This window comes from Pristiophorus japonicus, chromosome 17 (genome assembly GCF_044704955.1).
Source record: "Pristiophorus japonicus isolate sPriJap1 chromosome 17, sPriJap1.hap1, whole genome shotgun sequence".
NCBI lineage: Eukaryota > Metazoa > Chordata > Chondrichthyes > Pristiophoridae > Pristiophorus > Pristiophorus japonicus.
Window position 1 is genome coordinate 96386621 of NC_091993.1, and position 20571 is coordinate 96407191.

Genomic DNA, 20571 nt, shown 5'->3' on the forward strand with positions numbered 1-20571 from the left:
GCAGTATAATGTGGATAAATGTGAGATTATCTATTTTGATGGCAAAAACACGAAGGCAGAATATTATCTGAATGGCGGCAGATTAGGAAAAGGGGAGGTGCAACGAGACCCGAGTGTCATGATTCATCAGTCATTGAAGGTTGGCATGCAGGTACAGCAGGCGGTGAAGAAGGCAAATAGTATGTTGGCCTTCATAGCTAGGGGATTTGAGTATAGGAGCAGGGAGGTCTTACTGCAGTAGTACAGGGCCTTAGTGAGGCTTCACCTGGAATATTGTGTTCAGTTTTGGTCTCCTAATCTGAGGAAGGATGTTCTTGCTATTGAGGGAGTGCAGCAAAGGTTCACCAAACTAATTCCAGGGATGGCTGGACTGTCATATGAGGAGAGACTGCATCAACTGGGCCTTTATTCACTGGAATTTAGAAGAATGAAAGGGGATCTCATAGAAACGTGTAAGATTATGACGGGACCGGATGGGTTAGATGCGGGAAGAATGTTCTCGATGTTGGGGAAGCCCAGAACCAGGGGACATAGTCTTAGGATAAGGGGTAGGCCATTTAGGACTGAGATGAGGAGAAACTTCTTCACTCAGAGAGTTGTTAACCTGTGGAATTCCCTGCCGCAGAGAGTTGTTGATGACAGTTCGTTGGATATATTCAAGAGGGTGTTAGATATGGCCCTTACGACTAAGGGGATGAAGGGGTATGGAGAGAAAGCAGGAAAGGGGTACTGAGGAAATGATCAGCCATGATCTTATTGAATGGCGGTGCAGGCTCGAAGGGCCGAATGGCCTCTCCTGTACCTATTTTCTATGTTTCTATGTTATGCTATTTAATGCTAGATAATATTCTGCATGAAAAAAGGTGACTAAGAGGTGATCTTCTAGAAGTATATGATAGTAAACAGTATGCAAAGGATAGATCCACATTTACTTCAAACTAAACTATATTATTAAGACAATAGGACACAGATTCAAACTAGTAGAATGCAAATGTAGGACTTATGTCAAGTTCATTTTCACACAAAGAGTAATCAACACCTGGAATGGACTTCCATGTAGAGTAGTGGAGACCAAAACCCTGGCATTATTTAAGAAAATATTGGATGCCACAATCGTGGAGAGCGAGGGACTGTAGACCTTTCTGAATGGATGCACTAAGATGAGGCGAATGGCCTTCCTCTTGTGATCTTGTAAAGAGGATTATTCTTGCAAGAAGTTGATTGAGTAATAACTATATTCAAGAGCAAGGTTTCTCACATTGCAATTTTCCTGTTAAAGCATGAATTGAAATATTTCACTGCCATATTGTAAACCAATCTTTCGGTCTGAATAAAATACTGTAGTGCCTTCATGGCACCGACTTCAGTTTCCATTGTCAACCACTTTTGTATAATAGCATTTTGCAGCTGCTTAGGTTTCTGTGAATGGCTTGCCTTCTTTAAGGATAGTGCAGATTCCATTTCTCTGGTAACATTTTGTGTCTTATTTCTCTTTCTTAGCTGTTTAACAATCATTTTTGAAATTCCATTAGTGAATTTTTTTCCAAATATATATGGTTGTTAAAGCACTAAATTTAAAGTTATTACTGTATCTCCCCTGAAGGTGCAGTGGTGAAATGTGTTGCATTAAGCCAAACTGAGCAGAGGGTCCCAGGTTGAATCACCTGCCTGTGGCAAGTAAGTTGATCTCAGCCAGGGCAGCAGGTAGAGCATTACAAGTGACCTTAGTATTCCTGGCCTTGAGATGGGAATAATCAGACAGAATTCTTGCTCCTGATTGCTATCAAGTGACCCCTACTGGAATATGTAGGTGTGTGGCTATCAGGTAAGGATAGGCTGGCATAGATTTTAAACACAAGGGGGAGAAATTGGCTTCTTTTGCGTCTACCATTAGGGCCTCCAGGTGGCGATAAAGGGGCGCAAATGGGTTTCCAACTGGGCGCGGCAAATTAAGCGACCCCTGTAAAATTCCCTGCCACTTTTGTGCTAGCGCCTCAGTCACTAGCGCCCCAGTGATCGTGATGTCATCTGGTGCAGTGCCCTGGATCAGAAATTCCCTCTCGCCCCTGGATGAAGCGGTATGCAGTCGGATGGCCTCTGCAGGAGCGGTATTTACAGGTGTCAACATCTGGTTTCTTTTTAGTCGGCAAAGAATGCTGTCTTGTCAGTTTGATATAGGTTGTTATGTATGTAAACCTGTAAATACCATGTCTAACCACCAGAGGGCTCATCCCCTGGAGTCCCAAGGGATCCCACAATCCCTTGGGAGTACCTGTATATAAGGAGGTACTCTGAGATCTGTAATAAAGGACTACGGTCACACCTTACTTTGAGCTTGCAGCATCTAGTCTGACTCTTTATTCAAGACCTAACATAGGCAAACAGGCATTTTGAGCGATTTCAGCTTTTTTCACTTTAAGGAGTCTTTTGCCTCAGAAAAATTATTCATTTTGATTTAGGTGAGATTTTAAAGAGCAACATTTCCATACTTTAATGGGGCACTATACTGGTACTGGACCTTTCTCTCCAGTGTCAACGTCAGAGGCAGCGGAGGCAGAGAGAAAGATTGCAAAATGTGGCCAGAGGGAGGAAGGTCAACAGGGCTCTCAACAGGAGGCCTTACCCTCCCAGGTTATTCTGGCAGCAATCCTCCTACATCAATTTCACTGAGGAAGAGTGTTTTAGAAGGCTCCGCTTCACTAAGGATGTGGTCACAGAGCTCTGCCAATCCTGCAACCAGACCTCGAGCCTCAGATCAGGGTGAGGACAGTTCAATCAGTGGCAGTCAAGATCACCGTCACCCTCAATTTCTACTCCAGCGGATTCTTCTAGTGTGCAACCGGAGACATATCTAACATATCACAGTTCGCCACTCATTGCTGCATTCGCAAGTTCACAGATGCTCTCGGCAGAAGGGACTGCATTCCCTTCCCCATACCCAGAGAGAAGCAGCACAAGCATACATGTGGCTTTGCCAGGATAGCGGGTGTCCCCATGGAGCAGGGTGCCATTGATTGCACCCACGTTGCTTTGCGGGCACCGCATAACAATCCTGAGGTATTCCATAACCGCAAAGGCTACCAGTCACTTAATGTATAGTTGGTGTGCGACCACACACAGTAAATCCTCACCATCAATGCCCGCTATCCTGGCAACAGGCACGATGCCCTCATCTTGCGTGAGACTGGTGTTCCAGCTCTGTTCCAGTCACCACATCAAGCTCACAGCTGGCTGCTGGGAGACAAGGGCTATCCGCTCTCCACCTGGCTTATGACTCCCCTCCGTAACCCCAACACTCGTGCCCAGCACTGATACAATAACAGCCTTGCTGCACCAGAAACATCATTGAGCAGACCATCGGAGTGCTCAAGCAACGGTTCCGCTCAAGAGGAGCTCTCCAGCCCTCCGGGTGTCCCTTTCCGTCATTGTCTGCTGCATGCTGCACAACTTGGCCATCATGAAGGCGTAGCCATTGCCACCAGGCGTAGCTGCACCACCTCAGGAGTAGGAAGAGGGAGAGGAGGATGAGGAGGAGGAACAGCAGCGACGGAGGAGGCAGCCACTCAATCGGCCTTGACAAAAGGGGGTTTTTGTGACCGCCTCATCAGACTTCGGTTCCAATGAATTCCAGGCCACTTCCCGGTTGCTCAGCATGTCCCCATCATTCCATCAATTTCTCATTTCATAACACACCCCAAAGCTGAATTGAAACACAGCATCAAATCTGCAACATTCCAATAATAAATTTATCCAAGTTCAGTAACCACATATATACAATATTAACCAATCACCCTTGTGCAAACCCTTACTTCCCCTCTTTACAGTGCCTTTTCATAATCTACTGCTCCTAAGTAGCATCTCCCCAGTGGCTGCAGCAGGACTCGTAAAAGATTGCTGAGTATCAGTGCCAGAACTACAGATGGCCTTGCAGGATGCCATCGACCAGCTCTGGGCCTGGAAGGCATGGCTGTACACTGCGCCATGTCAGGATAGGCGGCGGCAGTCTGGACTGGCTGGATGACAAGCAGCGACAGTGGCAGTAGTGGGATCAGGCATGCTGTCATCCTGAGAGGACAGCACATTCCGTCTCCGCTGATCCACTGCCACTCCCTAGGTGCAGCACCTCAGCATCCCTACCAATCTGCTGGAGCAGAGATTGGTGGACTGCTGCGACCCCGTGAGATCCCCGATGGACTCTGGTGGACCTAGTGATGATGGCAGCAGTCAGAGCTTGCGTGGCATCCAGCTGAGACTACAGGAGAGCAGTCTGAGATTCGATGCCAGCAACTATTGTCTGCATTACAGCACTAAGATGTTGCATCACTTCCACCTGTGCTGCATTGGAATTTGCCACATCGCCCATGACACGCATCATGAGGTCTGGATCCACATGGTCTCTCTGGGAGTCCACCATCCTCTGCTGAGTGGAAATGCTGGGCTCCATGGTGTACGCAGAGCTCTGTGCAATGTTGGAGGCGGACTCCTCCACGCTCGTTACCATTGCCAAGAGATCCTTGGGCATCCTTGCCATTGTACCTATCATCTTGGAGTGCATGCCCATGACCCTTCTTGTGAACGACTCTCCATCGAGGTCCTCATCTGAGCCCTGTGCAGCAGAACTTGTGCACGAACTCGCCCTCTGGGAAGCTATCTCCCAAGCTACCCTTTCCTCCTGGCCTTGCCGCAGCACGCTCATCCCCAGTGCAGACCCCTCTACTAAATCTGCCTCTAAAGATCGCGTAGTGCCAGTCTGAGGTAGTGACTGTGGGTGAGAGTCACAGTGGTGCGGTGCTTTGCTCCTTCTCTTCCCTCACTCTCAGTGGCTCAGGGACAGGCTGGTCATCTAGTTGCTGATTATCTGCAAACATAAAGGCACAAGACTTGTGTTAAGGTGAGGCAGGGGGACAGGAATAGAGCAAGGAATGCTGACATTATCAGGAGCTGGAAAGTGAGAAAGGCTTACGGTGTGAGGGGATGTGGGATGAGGAGAGGGGGTGAAGATACCGTTGTTGTCCCCAATGGGATCCACGGCGCCCACCACCTGCTGCCCAATGAGTTGCAGCACTTGCTCCTCAAGGGCTGAAAGCTGCTGGAGATGCACATCACCTCCGCCTGTTCTCTGGTGCTCCCTCCTATTGTGGGCCGTCTTGGCCTGCAAGAGAAACGAATGTGTGTGAGTCAGAGTCCAGCTATGTGTCCAGAGACCAGCTATCACGAGATTCCCAAAGCAAGCGCTCTACTCTGAACACCTTCACGGCAAACGACCCAAAGATAGACAGAGGAAACTTTACAAGGACACCCTCAAAGCCTCCCTGATAAAGTGCAGCATTCCCACTGACACCTGGGAGTCCCTGGCCAAAGACCGCCCTAAGTGGAGGAAGTGCATCCGGGAGGGCGCTGAGCACCTCGAGTCTCATCGCCGAGAGCATGCAGAAATTAAGCGTAGGCAGCGAAAAGAGTGTGCAGCAAACCAGTCCCACCCACCCTTTCCCTCAACGACTATCTGTCCCACCTGTCCAGGGACTGTGGTTCTCGTATTGGACCGTTCAGTCACCTAAGGACTCAAATTTAGAGTGGAAGCAAGTCTTCCTCGACTCCGAGGGACTGCCTATGATAGTGATGTGTTTGGGAGATACGCATGCCATATTTGAATAGCTGTAATTGTAGGCACGGCATGACACGTGGATATGAGTTGGAGTAGATGCAGATGCTTGGTGGAAGAGTGGTGGAGGTGTGGTGCTTTGTGCAATGTGTACAGACTGAGGTTCAGATGCTGGTATGTAGGACCTGTTGAAGCATGTACTCACCTTGACCACCCAAGTGAGGTTGTTAAATTTCTTCCAGCACTGTGTCAGGCTGCGTATGACCACACTACTGGCCGAGACCTCCTGGGCCACTTCCCTCCACATTGCCCTGAACACCTGGGGCAGTGGCCTCCTGCCAGTGTCCAGGAACAGCACTGCCCTCCTTCGCTCCACTCCCGCGACCAATGTCTCTAATGCCTCGTCCGTGAAACGACGAGCTCTCTCCCTGGGAGTGGAATCAGCCATTACGATCTGAGGATTGAGTTGGTTGCAGGTCGCCTTCACAGTCAGCAATGCTGATAATGAGGATCTGCACAATGATGCAACCTCCCCTTTAAGAGCTGGAAGGAGCCAATGTGAAAGATCATTCCTGATTGCCTTGCACCTAAAATTCATTATCGCTCTGCTGGTGGTGCCCCTGTAGCATCCTACTGAGATCATTAGCGCTTGATTTAGCGTGCTAGTTCTTTCCTGGAGTGCTAACAGACCATTTACTGGAAGCTTGGAATAATTCGCTCCTGGCGCTAATTTTTCAAGATTTCAAAAGCTGCCGCCCCGTTTTTTCTAGTCCTTACTATTTGGGCTCACATCTGAAGAATGACCACTTGGACAAGGCATCTGAGGGCTGTCAGTCGCCATGTAACTGTACTCAAGCAATAGTCAGTGCCCAGTGTTCTATACATGAACATAGATTCCATCCTGTAAAATGCTTCTGAGCATTTTCCCCACTGCTGCGAGCTGATTAGGCTGTAATTCTGAGTCACATCTCAGTCCTTTTTGGATATTGGGTTTACTTAAGTCATATATAACACTACCGTTTTATGAAATAAAAAGACTGTTGCCACATCAACTTTCTGGCAACTGATCCAAAGAATAACACAAATTGTCACTGTTGTTATGTAGGCATATTTTAAAATGATAAGTACATTAAGAAATACTATTATTACTAGATTGAAAGCTCCAGATTTCTTACCAAAAGTACGCACAGCATAAAAGCTGACAGTACTGCTGGTATCACACATATAAAGGAGCTGTATACCTATATGTACAGGCACATTTACACAGAGAGTGGTGAGAATGTGCAGCTCGCTGCCATATAGGGCGGCTGAAGCAGATAGTGTTGCTGCTTTTAAGGTGAGGCTTTAAGTATACATGAGGAAGAAGGGAATAAATTGAGATGGGGGGGGGGGGGGCAGGGTAGGAACAGGCTCGTGCACCATAGACCAGTTGGGCCAAATTACCTGCTTCTGTGCAGTATATTCTATATAATTCTATGTAAAGCCCTGAGTTTATGAAGCACGACATTGTTGCTGCAGCCTCGTAGGCAGTGGGTGTGAGTTGTAAATATAGGTGCCGAACCTCTTGTGCCTAATTTTGAGGCGTGAAAAGTGAAGTCACGCCACTGAAGGAAATGGAGGGGAAATTGTGGTTTAGTAGGTCAGCAGCAGCAGTATCGTGAAAGTTGACGGCTCAGAGGAGAGGACAAGAGAGTTGGTGAGTTTTTTTTTTAATTGGATGAATGTTGAGGGTTATGGAATTGTAGAAGTATAGGGAATATAGATGGTATGAGAAACAAGTGGTCAGAGATGTCCCTATCAATGTTCGTGACCTCAAGTGCAGAGAGTCCACAAATGCTGGCAAAGTCCAGAGGGTGGCCATGGGTATGGATGGCAGAGTTTATGTGAAGGGTAGGACAGGCAGTGAAGTCAGAGGAGAGGAGTTGAAATGCAGATTGAAATCGGCAAGCATAAGGATTCGCTCGGTGTAGAGTCTAATGGAAGAAAGCAAGATGTCAAGTGAGGAAGTTGGCACGAGACTTGGGATGTGACCATTTTGAATGACAACTGGGAGAGATGGAAGCAAGTGAGGTGATCAAAGGATAATGTACAACATTGATGATGACACAGGCAGATGAATATTCCACCAGTCTTTATTTTATATTATTATTACAGTACCAGTGAATCTCTCATTGCCTTGCATTTTGGGAGCCAATTTTAACTGGAGTCAGGTGGCCCTGACCTCAACAGCCTGAAACCCGGGAGTTTGTTCAGATTGAGAAAGACCAGTGTAAAATCCTAACATGCTTGCACTGGTAACTAAGAGTGACAAACTTTCTCTACTGAAGTCAGATGCAAAGTACTCATTTAGTATCTCAGCCATGTCCTCTGCCTCCACAAGAGCAGCTCCTTTTTGGTCCTTAATCAGCCCAACCCACTTTGACTAGCCTTTTAGTATTTATAACATAGTTTTAGTATCTATAAAACTCTTGGGTTCCGTTTTATGTTAGCCGCTAATCTATTTGCATACTCTCTTTGCCCCTCCCTAAACCTCTACGCCTCTCTTCTCCTTTAAGACACTCCTTAAAATCTGCCTCTTTAACCAAGCTCTTGGTCATCTGCCTTCATTTCTTCTTTTGTGGCTCGGTGTCAAATTTATCTGGCTTGTCATGTAACACTGCTGTGAAGTGCCTTGGGATGTTTTACTACGTAAAAGGCACTATATAAATAAAAGTTATTAATTATTATTTGTACTTTCTATATTCAGCTTGGTTCTCTACTGTATTATGTGCCTTACATTTGTCATAATTCCACAGTTCCATCATTACATCATAGGCAGTCCCTCAAAATGAGGATGACTTGCTTCCACGCCAAAAAAGGATGAGTTCACAGGTGTTTCAATGAATATTCCAGGTCCCGAACTACATTTTGAAGGGTGGAAGATGCCTGTGCGTGGATTTTTTTAACGTGTGGTGGCCGTTGCCCACCAGCCACCACACGGGCTTGACAGAGCTAGGTCTTGGTCCAGTGGAAAGGGTTAACCAAGACGACTGGAGACCTGCTCTGCTGCACGGACCTAGTGCGCACATATACCACAGTGTGGGCTGGCCTGTGCTACCCCGCCCTCACCTCTTCTGGCCCCGAACTCTCGCTTCTCCTGGGCCATTGCCATAGTTCTGGCGAAAGGTCATCGACCTGAAACGTTATCTCTGTTTTTCTCTCTCCACAGATGCTGCGTCACTTTCTGTTTCTATTTCAGATTTTCAGCCTCCTGCCATATTTCTCTTTTGTATTTGTCATAATGACTTTTTTTTTTAAAAAGACAGAGAAATATAGAAAATAGGTGCAGGAGCAGACCATTCGGCCCTTCGAGCCTGCACCACCACTCAATAAGATCATGGCTGATCATTCACCTCAGTACCTCTTTCCTGCTTTCTCTCCATACTCCTTGAGCCCTTTAGCCGTAAGGGCCATATCTAACTCCCTCTTGAATATATCCAATGAACTGGCATCAACAACTCTCCGCGGCAGGGAATTCCACAGGTTAACAACTCTCTGAGTGAAGAAGTTTCTCCTCATCTCAGTCCTAAATGGCTTACACCTTATCCACTAAAAGACTGAGAAAGATCCCATTTTAAAATCAAACGGTAAGTTACCCTGACGGGGCCTGCGAGGGTGGCTGAGAGTGACCGAGCGTGGAAACATCTGGAACTGGCCGCGCGACTGGGCGAGCGGACTGCGCAGCAGGCAGTCGTAGGCGAACATCGCTGGGATCGATGCGCCGATTCCGCACGGCGGTCGGGCTCGATTACTTCTCCCTGGCTGTGTGTGTTTACCTCGGGTCTGGGAGGCACGAGCCGGATCATGAACGCGTCATAAAGGAGCGGGAGGACAGCGCGCGACGGACGATTCGGGTCGCAGCCATGACTAACGGTAATTCTCCACCTCAGTCGCTTTTCCCATCCACCCTCCCCTTCCCCAGCCCTGCGGCAACGCCGCCGGACGGACGGCGAGCCAGCCGGCGGGGAGGGAAGGGATTTTTTTTAAAAAGGACGTGGCTGTCGGAGTTAGGCCTCGGGAGGCTTTGGGCAAACAGGGCCAAGGGAGGGCTGGTGGTATCGCCTGCGGGTCGGGTCGAGCCGAGCCGCGCTGGCTTGCCTTCGCTCTCCCAGGGCCAGAGTATCAGGGCGCGAGGTGCAGCCGTCGGTTTCGCTCGGGGTCCGGAGCGCGCCGCCAGCCAGGCAGGCAAACTTGATCGCGGAAGCGCCACGCCGGCTGATTGGCAGCCGCGCCCTCCAATCGGCGGGCACTCGTTTGTTCTCTTCGCCAATCGCTGCGCAGGGAGGGTGCTGCTGTCAGATTAGGTTGCATCTGAACCATTCTCAAACCTCCACCCCCCCCCCCCCCCCGCCCCCGAGGGTAGCGTTGCCCCAGTTTGTCTCTGATCTCGCCCAATTCAGTTTCTTTCAATAGGTTTGCAGAGTTGTGTTGAGATGCAATTCCATGGATGCCAGGCACTCACCTCAATGGACATTGTCTGTGTCCAGTGAGTGTTGGCATGCTCATTAACCAGGAGAGACACAGACCACACATACCTCACGTGCATGAGTTTAGTGATTGAATGACTTATTTTCCTGCAGCATAAATAAGACTGCCTATTTCCACCTCTTAACATTGGGTGCAATTTTGCCCTAGCCCATTTTCTGGCATATTGCCAGAGTTACACCTGTTTTTCTAGATCAGAAATGCACTAGAAATATTTAGCCAAAGTTTCCCTGATGTATAATTCATATTTGACGCTGCACAGTGTGTCCAGTCACCTCTGGGGGGGGGTGGGGTGGAGCCTGCTGTCTGCACCTGAAAAATGATGCTACACCTTCAGTGCATGCGCGACCAAAAAAAAGAAATTTTTTACATTATATCAATGGACGTGCATGCGCCGTACAGCTCCGGATTGGCAATCTGCCATTTTTAAAGAGCTAGTTGTGTGAGAAGGAGTGCTGTGTGAGAGCATTGAAAAAATCGAATCTGTAGCAACACAAAAGGCAATGTGGTGCAAGGACCAAGAATTTCTTAAAGGTGGTGGAGGCACTAGTTACTGTGATTGAGAGCAGGAGCTGGACACCAGCAGAGGTCACACAAAAGTTCCACCCAAAGAAATGAAGAAACGCTGGAATCAAGTTGCAGAAGATTACTGCGCAATGGTGACCACCATGAGATCTGGAGGCCAGTGCAAAAAGAAGTGGCAGGACCTTGGTCAAGTAGTTAGTGTAAGTAATATTTTCATTTATTCAATGGAATTGCAATTGTAAATGTGACCAGCTGTATATGTCCCACCCAGCAGAAAGACACCCTCTCTAAAAGGTTGCATTTTCATCTTCGCAGAGGAAGGTGGTACATAATAAAAGGGAAAGAACTCGAACAGGAGGAGGCCCGGCAAATCTGCAGCCACTGACACCCTTGGAAGAAAGGGTCGCTGCTTTGATGGGTCCTGCCTGGAGAAAAGCAACCACCACTGCACAAGCTGGGCCCACATTTGAGGAATAGGGTAAGTCCTGCAAATTCCACGGTCTAGCTTTGCTAAATGATAAGTACTGCATGGGCTAGCCATGCTTTGGTTCCTGGGGATGTCTCCATTAGCTACGCTTCGGTTGATGCAATGTGCTATCATTCATCGTGGTCCTTCAAATCAGTCTGCTGCCTGCGCTGTGTGAGCCTACTCATGCCACCCACCCTGCCCCCTCCTCTGCTGTTAACCATTTGTCTGTGTTCTGTTATATTTGGCAGAACTTGAGGCCAACCTTGACAATGCAGAAGATGATTCAGACGAGGACGAGCCTGAAGCGGAGAACATCTTACAAACCCTCCCTCTAGACCAAGAGCATGGGGGGGGGGGGAATGCAGATGGATGAAGCCCCTACTTTTACTGACGTTGGTGGCGGTGCAGGTGCTGTCCATTGAGGTGCCAGCCCCTCCTGTGACTAAAGTTTGAGTGTTGGTGAGACATTCCATGGTTTCCTAACGTCCGAGGCTGAGGGTTCCAGTGGTGTGGTCCAACGAGGCACACCTAGGGCCCCACCTTCAGAGGCAGCGAGTTGCAGTGGTGTGGTCCAGCGAGGCACACCCAGGGCCCCACCTTCCGAGGCTGCGAGTTCCAGTGATGTCCAGCGAGAGACACCCAGGGCCCCACCTTCCGAGGCTGTGGGTCCCAGTGGTGTGGTCCAGCGAGACACATCCAGGGCTCCACCTTCTGAGACTGCGGGTTCCAGTGGTGTGGTCCAGCGAGACACACCCAGGGCCCCACCTTCCGAGACTGCGGGTTCCAGTGGTGTGGTCCAGCGAGACACACCCAGGGCCCCACCTTCCGAGGCTGCGAGTTCCAGTGTTGGGGTGCGAGCCACACCCGTGGAGAAGAGGGGAACGACTGCTCGACCGCGCTCTTCTGAGGTGCAGGATCTAACCGATGTAGTTCAGATGACGGCAATGAGTGGGGAGAGCATTGACCTTGCGCGATCACTACTGGACACCATCAGTGGGGTGGGTGATGAGGTAGCGGGACTGTCTGGAGAAGTAACAGAAATCTCACGAGAAATGGGAACACTGTCCGGGACCATGAATGAGGGAATATCTCAGTCAGCTGAAACCATGTCCGTGACCATGAGGGAGGAAATGTCACCGGTAGCTGATGTGTTGTCAGTGAACATCAGGGAGGGAATGTCCGAGATGGTGCAGACATTATCACTGAACATGAGGAAGGGAATGTCGCAGGTAGTTGAGACAGTTTTGCTCAACATGAGTGAGGGAATGTTGCAGGTCGTTGAGACACTGTTGGGGCGCATGAGGGATGGCATGTTGGAGTTAGCTGCTGCAATAAGGGAACACGGCCAAACCCCACACCCATTGACGGAATCAACTGCCACTCCCTCTCCAATCCCCTTGGCAGCCTCTGAAGAGCCCCAAGCCGCTCCCCCCCCCCCCCCCCCACCTCCCCTCAACAGGTGCGCACTACCCGAGAACTTGGAAAGAATAAGCTTGGTACCAACTCCAGAAACACAGTGCCACTACCTGCGGGCAGGGGTGATGGAGTCACCAAAAACAAGCGTGGTAGGCGGTCTTAGAATAAGATGGAGGAGAGATGGGTGCAGCCTTTCTTTGCTGCTGTTATTGTTACTGTTGTAACTGTTGTTCTCAAATTAAAAGATATTTATAAGTTATGTCAATTTACAAGTTTAAAAGTTAGTAAGTGATCTTGGAGTTGGTAAGTGATCGTAACTGAAAACTTAAATAAAATTATTCTTGTATCAAAATTTAAAGTTAATTACTAAGAACTATTTGTTAAACTTTTGAATAAATATATTTTACATTAAATCGGAATCATTTCCATTATTTGTTCCATTAACACAACATTACAGAACAGGTCCAAACAGTAAACATGGTCGATGTGGAATAGTTGTCACTGAGCCTTCAGGTAGCAAAGCATTCACGGATGAGCTGCTGGCGCAAGAGTCGAGCAATTGCTAAAGGGGCACGATGGCCAGCCCTCCTCTGCTGTCGTGCTTCAGGTTCAGTTACTTGCGTGGCTTCCTCCTCCTCGTCCTGCTCGTCATCTGCATCTTCCTCATCATTATTATCAGCCATTCTCACCGCAGGTGGGTCTTCTCCTACCATCATCATCATAGGCAGTCCCTCGAAATCGAGGAAGACTTGCTTCCACTCAAAGTGAGTTCGCAGGTGACTGTATACTCCAATACGGGAATTACAGTCTCGGTCACAAATGGGACCGACAGTGGTTGAAGGAAAGGGTGGGTGGGGAGTCTGGTTTGCCATACGCTCCTTCCGCTGCCTGCGCTTGTTTTCTGCATGCTCTCGGCGATGAGACTCGAGGTGCTCAGCGCCCTGCTGGATGCTCTTCCTCCACTTAGGGCGGTCTTTGGCCAGGGATTCCCAGGTGTTGGTGGGGATGTTGCACTTTATCAAGGAGGCTTTGAGGGTGTCCTTGAAACACTTACTCTGCCCACCTGGGGTTCGCTTGCCGTGTAGGAGTTCCGAGTAGAGCGCTTGCTTTGGGAGTCTTGTGTCAGACATGCGGACAATGTGGCCCGCCCAATGGAACTGGTCGAGTGTGGTCAGTGCTTTGATGCTGGAGATGTTGGCCTGATAGAGAACACTGACGTTGGTGCGTCTATCCTCCCAGGGGATTTGCAGGATCTTGCGACAACATCGTTGGTGGTATTTCTCCAGCGAGTTGAGGTGTCTGCTGTATATGGTCCACATCTCTGAGCCAAACAAGCGGGCAGGTATCACTACAGCCCTGTAGACCTTAAGCTTGGTGCCAGATTTGAGGGCCTGATCTTCAAACACTCTCTTCCTCGGGTGACCGAAGGCTGTGCTGGCACACTGGAGGCGGTGTTGGACCTCCTCGTCTATGTCTGCCCTTGCTGATAGCCACCCGAGGTATGGATCGTCTTCTCCTACCAGCTGCTGCTGCCTCATGATGGCTAAGTCATGCAGCGTACAACAGTGAACTGATTGACAATCTCTGGGGCGTATAGCAAGTAGTCTCCAGAATGGTCCAGGCATTGGAAACGCTGTTTCAAGATGCCAATGGTCCTCTCTCTGATGCTGCTTGTCGCAATGTGCAACATGTTGTACTCCCGGTCAGCTTTCGTTCGGGTTACGAGTAGGGGCTTCATGAGCCAGGTGGTGAGGCCGTACCCTTTGTCTCCCAGTAGCCAGCTTGGCCCTTCTAGCTGCTGCTGAAACATGGCAGATATAATGCTCTCGCGTAGGATGAACACCTCATGAGTGCTCCCAGGGTATCATATCGACTGACATGATGCGATGCATGTCACACACGAGCTGTACATTAATGGAGTGGAAGCCTTTTCTGTTCCTGTACACCTCGGAATCCTCCAAAAGTGCTCGCAAGGCGATGTAGGTACAATCAATACCCTGTACCTTTGGGAAGCCAGCAATCCTGAAGAAGCCCACAACCCTGTCACGCATTGCTTGGCCGGTCATGGGGAACTTTATGTAGTCATTCATCCGTGCATATACTGCAGCTGTCACCTGCCGAATGCAGCAGGTGTTGCATGTTGAGAGATGGCGCACACATCCCCAATTGTAGTTTGAAACTATCCTGAGGCATAGAATGAAAGTGCAGCTGTAACCTTCACTTCAACTGACAAAGCAGTCCTCCTGACGCTTCTAGGTTGCCGGTCTGCTTTCACCAACTCTCGGATCTCAGTTACAACTTCTTTGCAGAAACGCAGCCTTCTGACACAGTCTGCGTCACTCAGGTGCAGGTATGAACGCCTGTCTTGATATACCCAACGTGGGTAAGGCCTCCTGCCCAGCACCCTACGGGCTCTGATGTTCCTCATACGATGACGTCGAATCAGTTGTCTCCTATGTAGCACCATCATGCAGAAGGCTTGCACCAAGGTATGGTATTGTCAGTATTGCCCTTATAGTTAAATTTTACCTTTGCAAGAAGCTTAAAATGGCAGGCAGGCAGGACAGGTTCTTTGTTCTCTTTCCCCAAGATCTGTATGGATGGACCAGGTCTTGTGACTTCGCCCTCATTTCCCCCGCCCAGACTCATTGTAGTCTTGTGCCTAGTGCAGTAGCCTTCTGAGCGCCACCTCCCTCTCCGGGCTCAGTGCAGCAGCCTTCCGATTGACACCTCCCTCCCCCCATCACCGGGCTTGTTTTCCAGCCGAGTCCCGAGCCTCTGTTCGGGCTCGGGGCCGATTCTAACAGCCGACAATACGTCCCCCCTCCAGCCCTGCTTGAAGATGTTTGGTGGTGGAGTGCATGTGAGTAAAATAAAAATGAAAACTTCAGAAATCCAAGAAACTTTCATGTACTCTGTTGAAAGGTTTAAAAAAAAGTTACTGAAACACTCATCCATGCCTTTGTTACCTCTAGGCTTGATTATTCTAATGCATTCCTGGCTGGCCTCCCACACTACCCTACGTAAACTAAGGTGATCCAAAACTCGGCTGCCCCTGTCCTAACTTGCACCAAGTCCCGCTCACGCTTCACCCCTGTGCTCACTGACCTACATTGGCTTCCGATTAAGCAATGACTTGATTTCAAAATTCTTTATCCTTATTTCCAAATCCCTCCATGGCCTCACCCTTCCCTATCTCTGTAATCTCCTCCAGCCCTATAAACCCCCTCCCACTTCCCCCCCCCCCCGCCTCCCGAGATGTCTGTGCTCTAATTCTGCCCTCTTGACCATCCCTGATTATAATTGCTCAACCATTGGTGTCCGTGCCTTCTGTTGCTCTGGAACTTTTTGCCTAAACCTCTACCTCTCTTTCCTCCTTCAAGGCACTCCTTAAAATCTAGCTCTTTGAGGAAGCTTTTGGTCACCTGCGCTAATTTCTACTTATGCGGCTCAGTGCCAATTTGTTTTATCTAATACTCCTGTGAAGCGCCTTGGGACATTTCACTACGTTAAAGGTGCAATATAAGTACAAGTTGTTGTTGCCCAGTCACCCTCCTTAATAATCTAACCGCTAGCAAGGATCTGTGTGTTTCATCTCCATCGTGCAAATAATCCCCTGAATTGGGAGTCAATTTTGAGGAATACCCGACTATTATCTAGTGTGGATTAGGTTACAGCTATTTTGGGTCAAGTACATTTTTGACATGCATTGAAATTCAACACTGCTGCAGAAGTTCCAAATGAAATTATGTAGAAATCTACATAGGTTAATTTTGTCTGATCTGGAAGTGCACAGTCTCTCCTTGTAGGAACACACTGTGATTGCCAAAGCCCAGAGAATTGAGATACAGGTTGGCAGGAATTTTGAGGCCTGAAGAGTGCAAGGGATGCTGGTGGAGTTTAATGGACTAAAGCCATGCAACTTAATGGTCAGTCTGCTTGCACATAGTGGTGCACACTACCTAGCATTACCCTCGCTGTTTCAATACCAAATTGCAGAATTATTTAGAGCTGAATGGATGGAGTCTGAGCCTCCAGCGACCAGTTATCACCTACAGGCCTTTCAGTTACTTAGGCTGTCTGGTAAATTATCATCAATACCCTGGAGAATTGCTGATCTGGTTGAAATCAACTGTGGTGTGTTTGTCATATATATAGTTTTTATTACTGGTTTTGTGCTGACAATTGCTATCAGTGTTGATGCAAATGGTGAGTACATTCCATGTCTTTGCGATGTTCATACAAAAGAATTAGAAATCATAACATGATTTTCATGTTTATCAAATAAAATATTACTGCTGATTACCAGGACTTTGTGTAAACTAATGCCAATAAAAAGAATTGTATGCATATAGATTCCATGTGCTGCTTTATTCAGACCATGTAATACTATTTTCGGATCATATCTGCTTTAATACATTTTTCTCTAAATGATACGCGCTCCAGCATAAATGTGCTTGCAGCATAACCTTAGGAATAAAGACTACTTTTAAATTGGGATGGGTTGATCTGTAATATTATGAAACTTATGCATGTGCTCAATTTCTCTCTCCACATTTCAAATGTCTCTCACTGTCTAATGCAAATCTTTGCATCAAAATCTTTTGAAAAGTATAAAGAACCAAAGGCAATAATTCACAAGGAATAGAAAAACTTTCCAAGATCACAAAATAGTGGAGCCACACTGCTAGCAGGCTCTTAATTGAGCTTCCATAAACAAAGCCAGCTTTTTGATTGCTAGCCTGATAAACCATTAACCTTTGACTGAAATGACCCAGTGTTTACTTAGGAATGTAGATGATGTAATACTGTAATCTTTAAGGAACATATGAATCTATGCAAATAATGGGCAATAGAAGACCAGCTGGTCCATTTGAAATGCCTTAAGCAACATGATTCACATCAACCCCCACCCACCAGCACCTGTGTAATCTCCTGAGAGAGGCAAAAAAACATTTTTGTAAAACCAAAGCCAATTTAGGGAAAAATAAATCTGAAAAGTTCCTCTCCGAACCCTCGTAGGTAATCAACATTAGTCGCCCAGGCCATATTGACAATAATTGATTTTACTTAGTATTCCAGCCACCTTTTTGTATTCTGTGCTTTCTGTGTTTTAAGCTGTGTATCATTCTAGTAGCCGCCTTCTGAATCTTTTATAAAGCCTTTATATCACCCAGCATGTGAGGGAACAAAACTGGACACAGTATTCTAAGTGAGGCCTGACCAAAGTTTTATGCCATTGACAAAATGGTGTCTCTTGTTTTACATAGCATTGTCCTGGCAATGCAATCTAATACCCTATTTGCTTTGGCTATTGCTTCACGGTACTGATGGTGAACATTTTGAGAATTGTGTACTATAACACTGATCTTTTCTTTTTCAACAGACTTCAGTTCTGTACCTTTTATAGGGTGTAAGTATACTTTGTGTTGGTCCTGTCCACATGCATAACACTACATTTATTTAAGTTGAATACCATTTGCCAGTTGTGGACCCATTCTCATATCACATCAAGTTTTGCAGAGTTTTTTTCTCATACACAATCCTAACAATCTTACAAATCTTTATCATCTGCAAACTTGGAGACCGTTCCCCCAACACCTACATCCTGGACATTAAATAAAGATAGTAAAAAAACAGTGGCCCTAACACTGATACAAATTACCATGAGATCGGCTAATAGCAACCTATATTATGGAAACGTTATTTACATATGTGCACACTTCAGATGTCACATACTGTCTGATAGAAATTTTCAGGTTATACTGGGGGTGGAAATGATAAAACAAAAGTAACATTTGGATTCTACAGAGCAACGGCAGGAACAAAGCATTATACTGCACAATCTTTGCACCTTTTTAAGTCATTTTTGACTGCATTTATTCTATTTATTTAGGGCTACAAAGTCTAATTGATAAAGAAACATACAACTGCTGAAAAGTAACACATTGTGTTCTACATAGTACAACAGCCCTGACATTGAGCAGCAGTCGTGAGAAATTTACTCGGATAATGCAATGCCACGGATTTTGCAGTCCATGGCGAATGAACGGCGCTCACTGTTCATTACACTTACACTTGCCCACAGACTTTCTGTGGGCTTTCGCACTGTGACTTGCAGTAATTACAGAGCAAAATCAAGCTGCGCCCTCTACAGGGGATCTGGGACCCGTGTGAACAGGGCAAGGAATGGTATGTCTCCTCAACCAATCTGATAGAAGAATCCTTACTGAGACACGCAGTGTCTGAACCAGGAAGTGTAAGAATATTTAATTCAATGTCAAAATCATGTGCAGAAAGCAAAGTGAAGAGAGGGAAAGAAATATGGGATTGAGAGAGAGAGAGAGAGAGAGAGGGATAAGAGACAGAAAAAAGAAAAAAAGTTAATTAAAAAAAAAAATCTCCAACAATAATTAAAATTTGAAGGAATGAGAGTCCATACTTTTTTTAAAGTAAATTTTCAGTGCCAGAAAGGTTGTTTGGCACAGTGTTACAAATTAACTTGCATTACATTTGAATGAACAAGTCCTAGCTTTTTCTAGTGAGTTTGGTGGGTATCTAGTGAGTAAATTGTGAGAAATAGCCAAGTTTAAGACTATCTCTGTCACTTTAATAATCGACTGTAAACCGATTTGGTGGATATATTGTGTTTAATCACAGTTTAAGATGGAATATAACACATTAGTTATACAGCTAAAACATACAACCGTAACAGGTAGTTGATACCCATCCCAATCAGACAAATGTCTGGCGCACGTGAGCAGTTCTCTGGCTTGCAGTTTCTTTCTCTGTCTAGAGCTTCCTTTGGTAAAGCATGGGATCACTCGTTCAACCAGCGCGACTTCTGTTTCACTCCCTTCACACCATTTGTGCGGTCAATCTTGATTAGACTAATTTTATTCCCTTTTTAGGGGTGGGCCTGACCCTAGACCTCTTGAACTATAGAGGTTCCCCATAAAACTTAATATACAATAAGGTTTCCAGTTCTTTGTCTCGATTCTCGAAACAAAGTCCGTCCTAAAGATGTCTTACAATTTTGGCAACATATCATTCTCTGTTTACACTAACCCAGGATTTCTTCCTGTTGAAATCATTTCATTTCTCTTGTCCCTATTCTCTATGGTACAATCAACACAAAGCCTTAGCCCTCTCCCCTTTGAACTATGAGGCCCAAACCAGAAAACTGCCCGCTCAGGATCGTTATCTCCTTTATGATGTAGCAACATGTTTACGTTAACTCAACTTCTATCCATTCTAAGTCTTTCTGAAACAAATTGTCTTGACGATACATAAACGAAACTAAAGCTTTAACTTGAAAACCACAGATAATGGTTGTCATAGTGCAGAATGCTATAACATCTCAGCAGGGTAACAAAACATTAGCATTTCTAAGCATCTACTATCATTCTAAGGAGACACTTTGGCCCCAAGTTTCCACATGATTTGCTCCTGATTTTTAGGAGCAACTGGTGTAGAACGGAGTAGCTTAGAAATCGGAATTCTCCACATTTAGGGCCCCAAGTTTCCACATGATTTGCTCCTGATTTTTAGGAGCAACTGGTGGAGAACGGAGTATCTTAGAAATCGCAATTCTCCACATTTAAGTTTTCTGCAGTTCTAGTCAGGTAGAACAGTTTCACTTTTTGAACAGAATTTCTTTTTCAAAAGGGGGCGTGTCCGGCCACTGACACCAGATTTGAAAGTTTTCACATTGAAAACGTACTCCAAACTAACTTAGAATGGAGCAAGTGAAGATTTTTGTAGGCTTGAAAAAACCTTGTCTACACATTAAAAAATCAGGCGCAGGTTACAAATTAGGCGTCGGGAACGAGGTGGGGGGGAAGGGATGTCATTAAATTCTACAATCAATCCTTAGTTATACTTATACAAATATTATACAAATAAATCCAACCTGAATAAAAGTTTATAAGCAAAGAAAAGATTAAATAAACCATGTTCCTACCTGTGTGAAAGTGCTTCAGGCAGCGGTTTGCCGTCGGAACCGACCGACGGCAGGGGGAGGGAGAAAGCTGCA

The 20571-nt window shown here is 46.7% G+C and overlaps 2 protein-coding genes and 1 long non-coding RNA gene across 5 annotated transcripts in view; 2 read left to right on the forward strand and 1 right to left on the reverse strand.

Annotated features, from left to right (window-relative positions):
* LOC139227867 (protein FAM107B-like) overlaps positions 1-9893 on the reverse strand; it is a 94389-nt gene extending 84496 nt beyond the window's left edge. The window contains exon 1 of the mRNA XM_070858958.1: positions 9238-9893. Within this exon, the coding sequence (XP_070715059.1) occupies positions 9238-9447 (210 nt within the window). The 5' untranslated portion in view covers positions 9448-9893. The remainder of the gene's footprint in view (positions 1-9237) is intronic.
* The window catches only part of LOC139227866 (mitogen-activated protein kinase 14), a 164248-nt gene continuing 153067 nt past the window's right edge, over positions 9391-20571 (forward strand). Inside the window, exons 1-2 of one of the 3 annotated variants that reach the window (XM_070858957.1) lie at positions 9391-9514; positions 17923-17949. In XM_070858957.1, coding sequence (XP_070715058.1) covers positions 9505-9514; positions 17923-17949 — 37 coding nt within the window. In that variant the 5' untranslated portion in view covers positions 9391-9504. The remainder of the gene's footprint in view (positions 9515-17922; positions 17950-20571) is intronic. The other 2 variants (XM_070858955.1, XM_070858956.1) reach the window with 2 other exon arrangements.
* On the forward strand, positions 9536-12971 carry LOC139227868 (uncharacterized). The gene is made up of 3 exons (XR_011587482.1): positions 9536-10851; positions 10967-11129; positions 11369-12971. It is a non-coding gene; the product is annotated as an uncharacterized lncRNA (long non-coding RNA).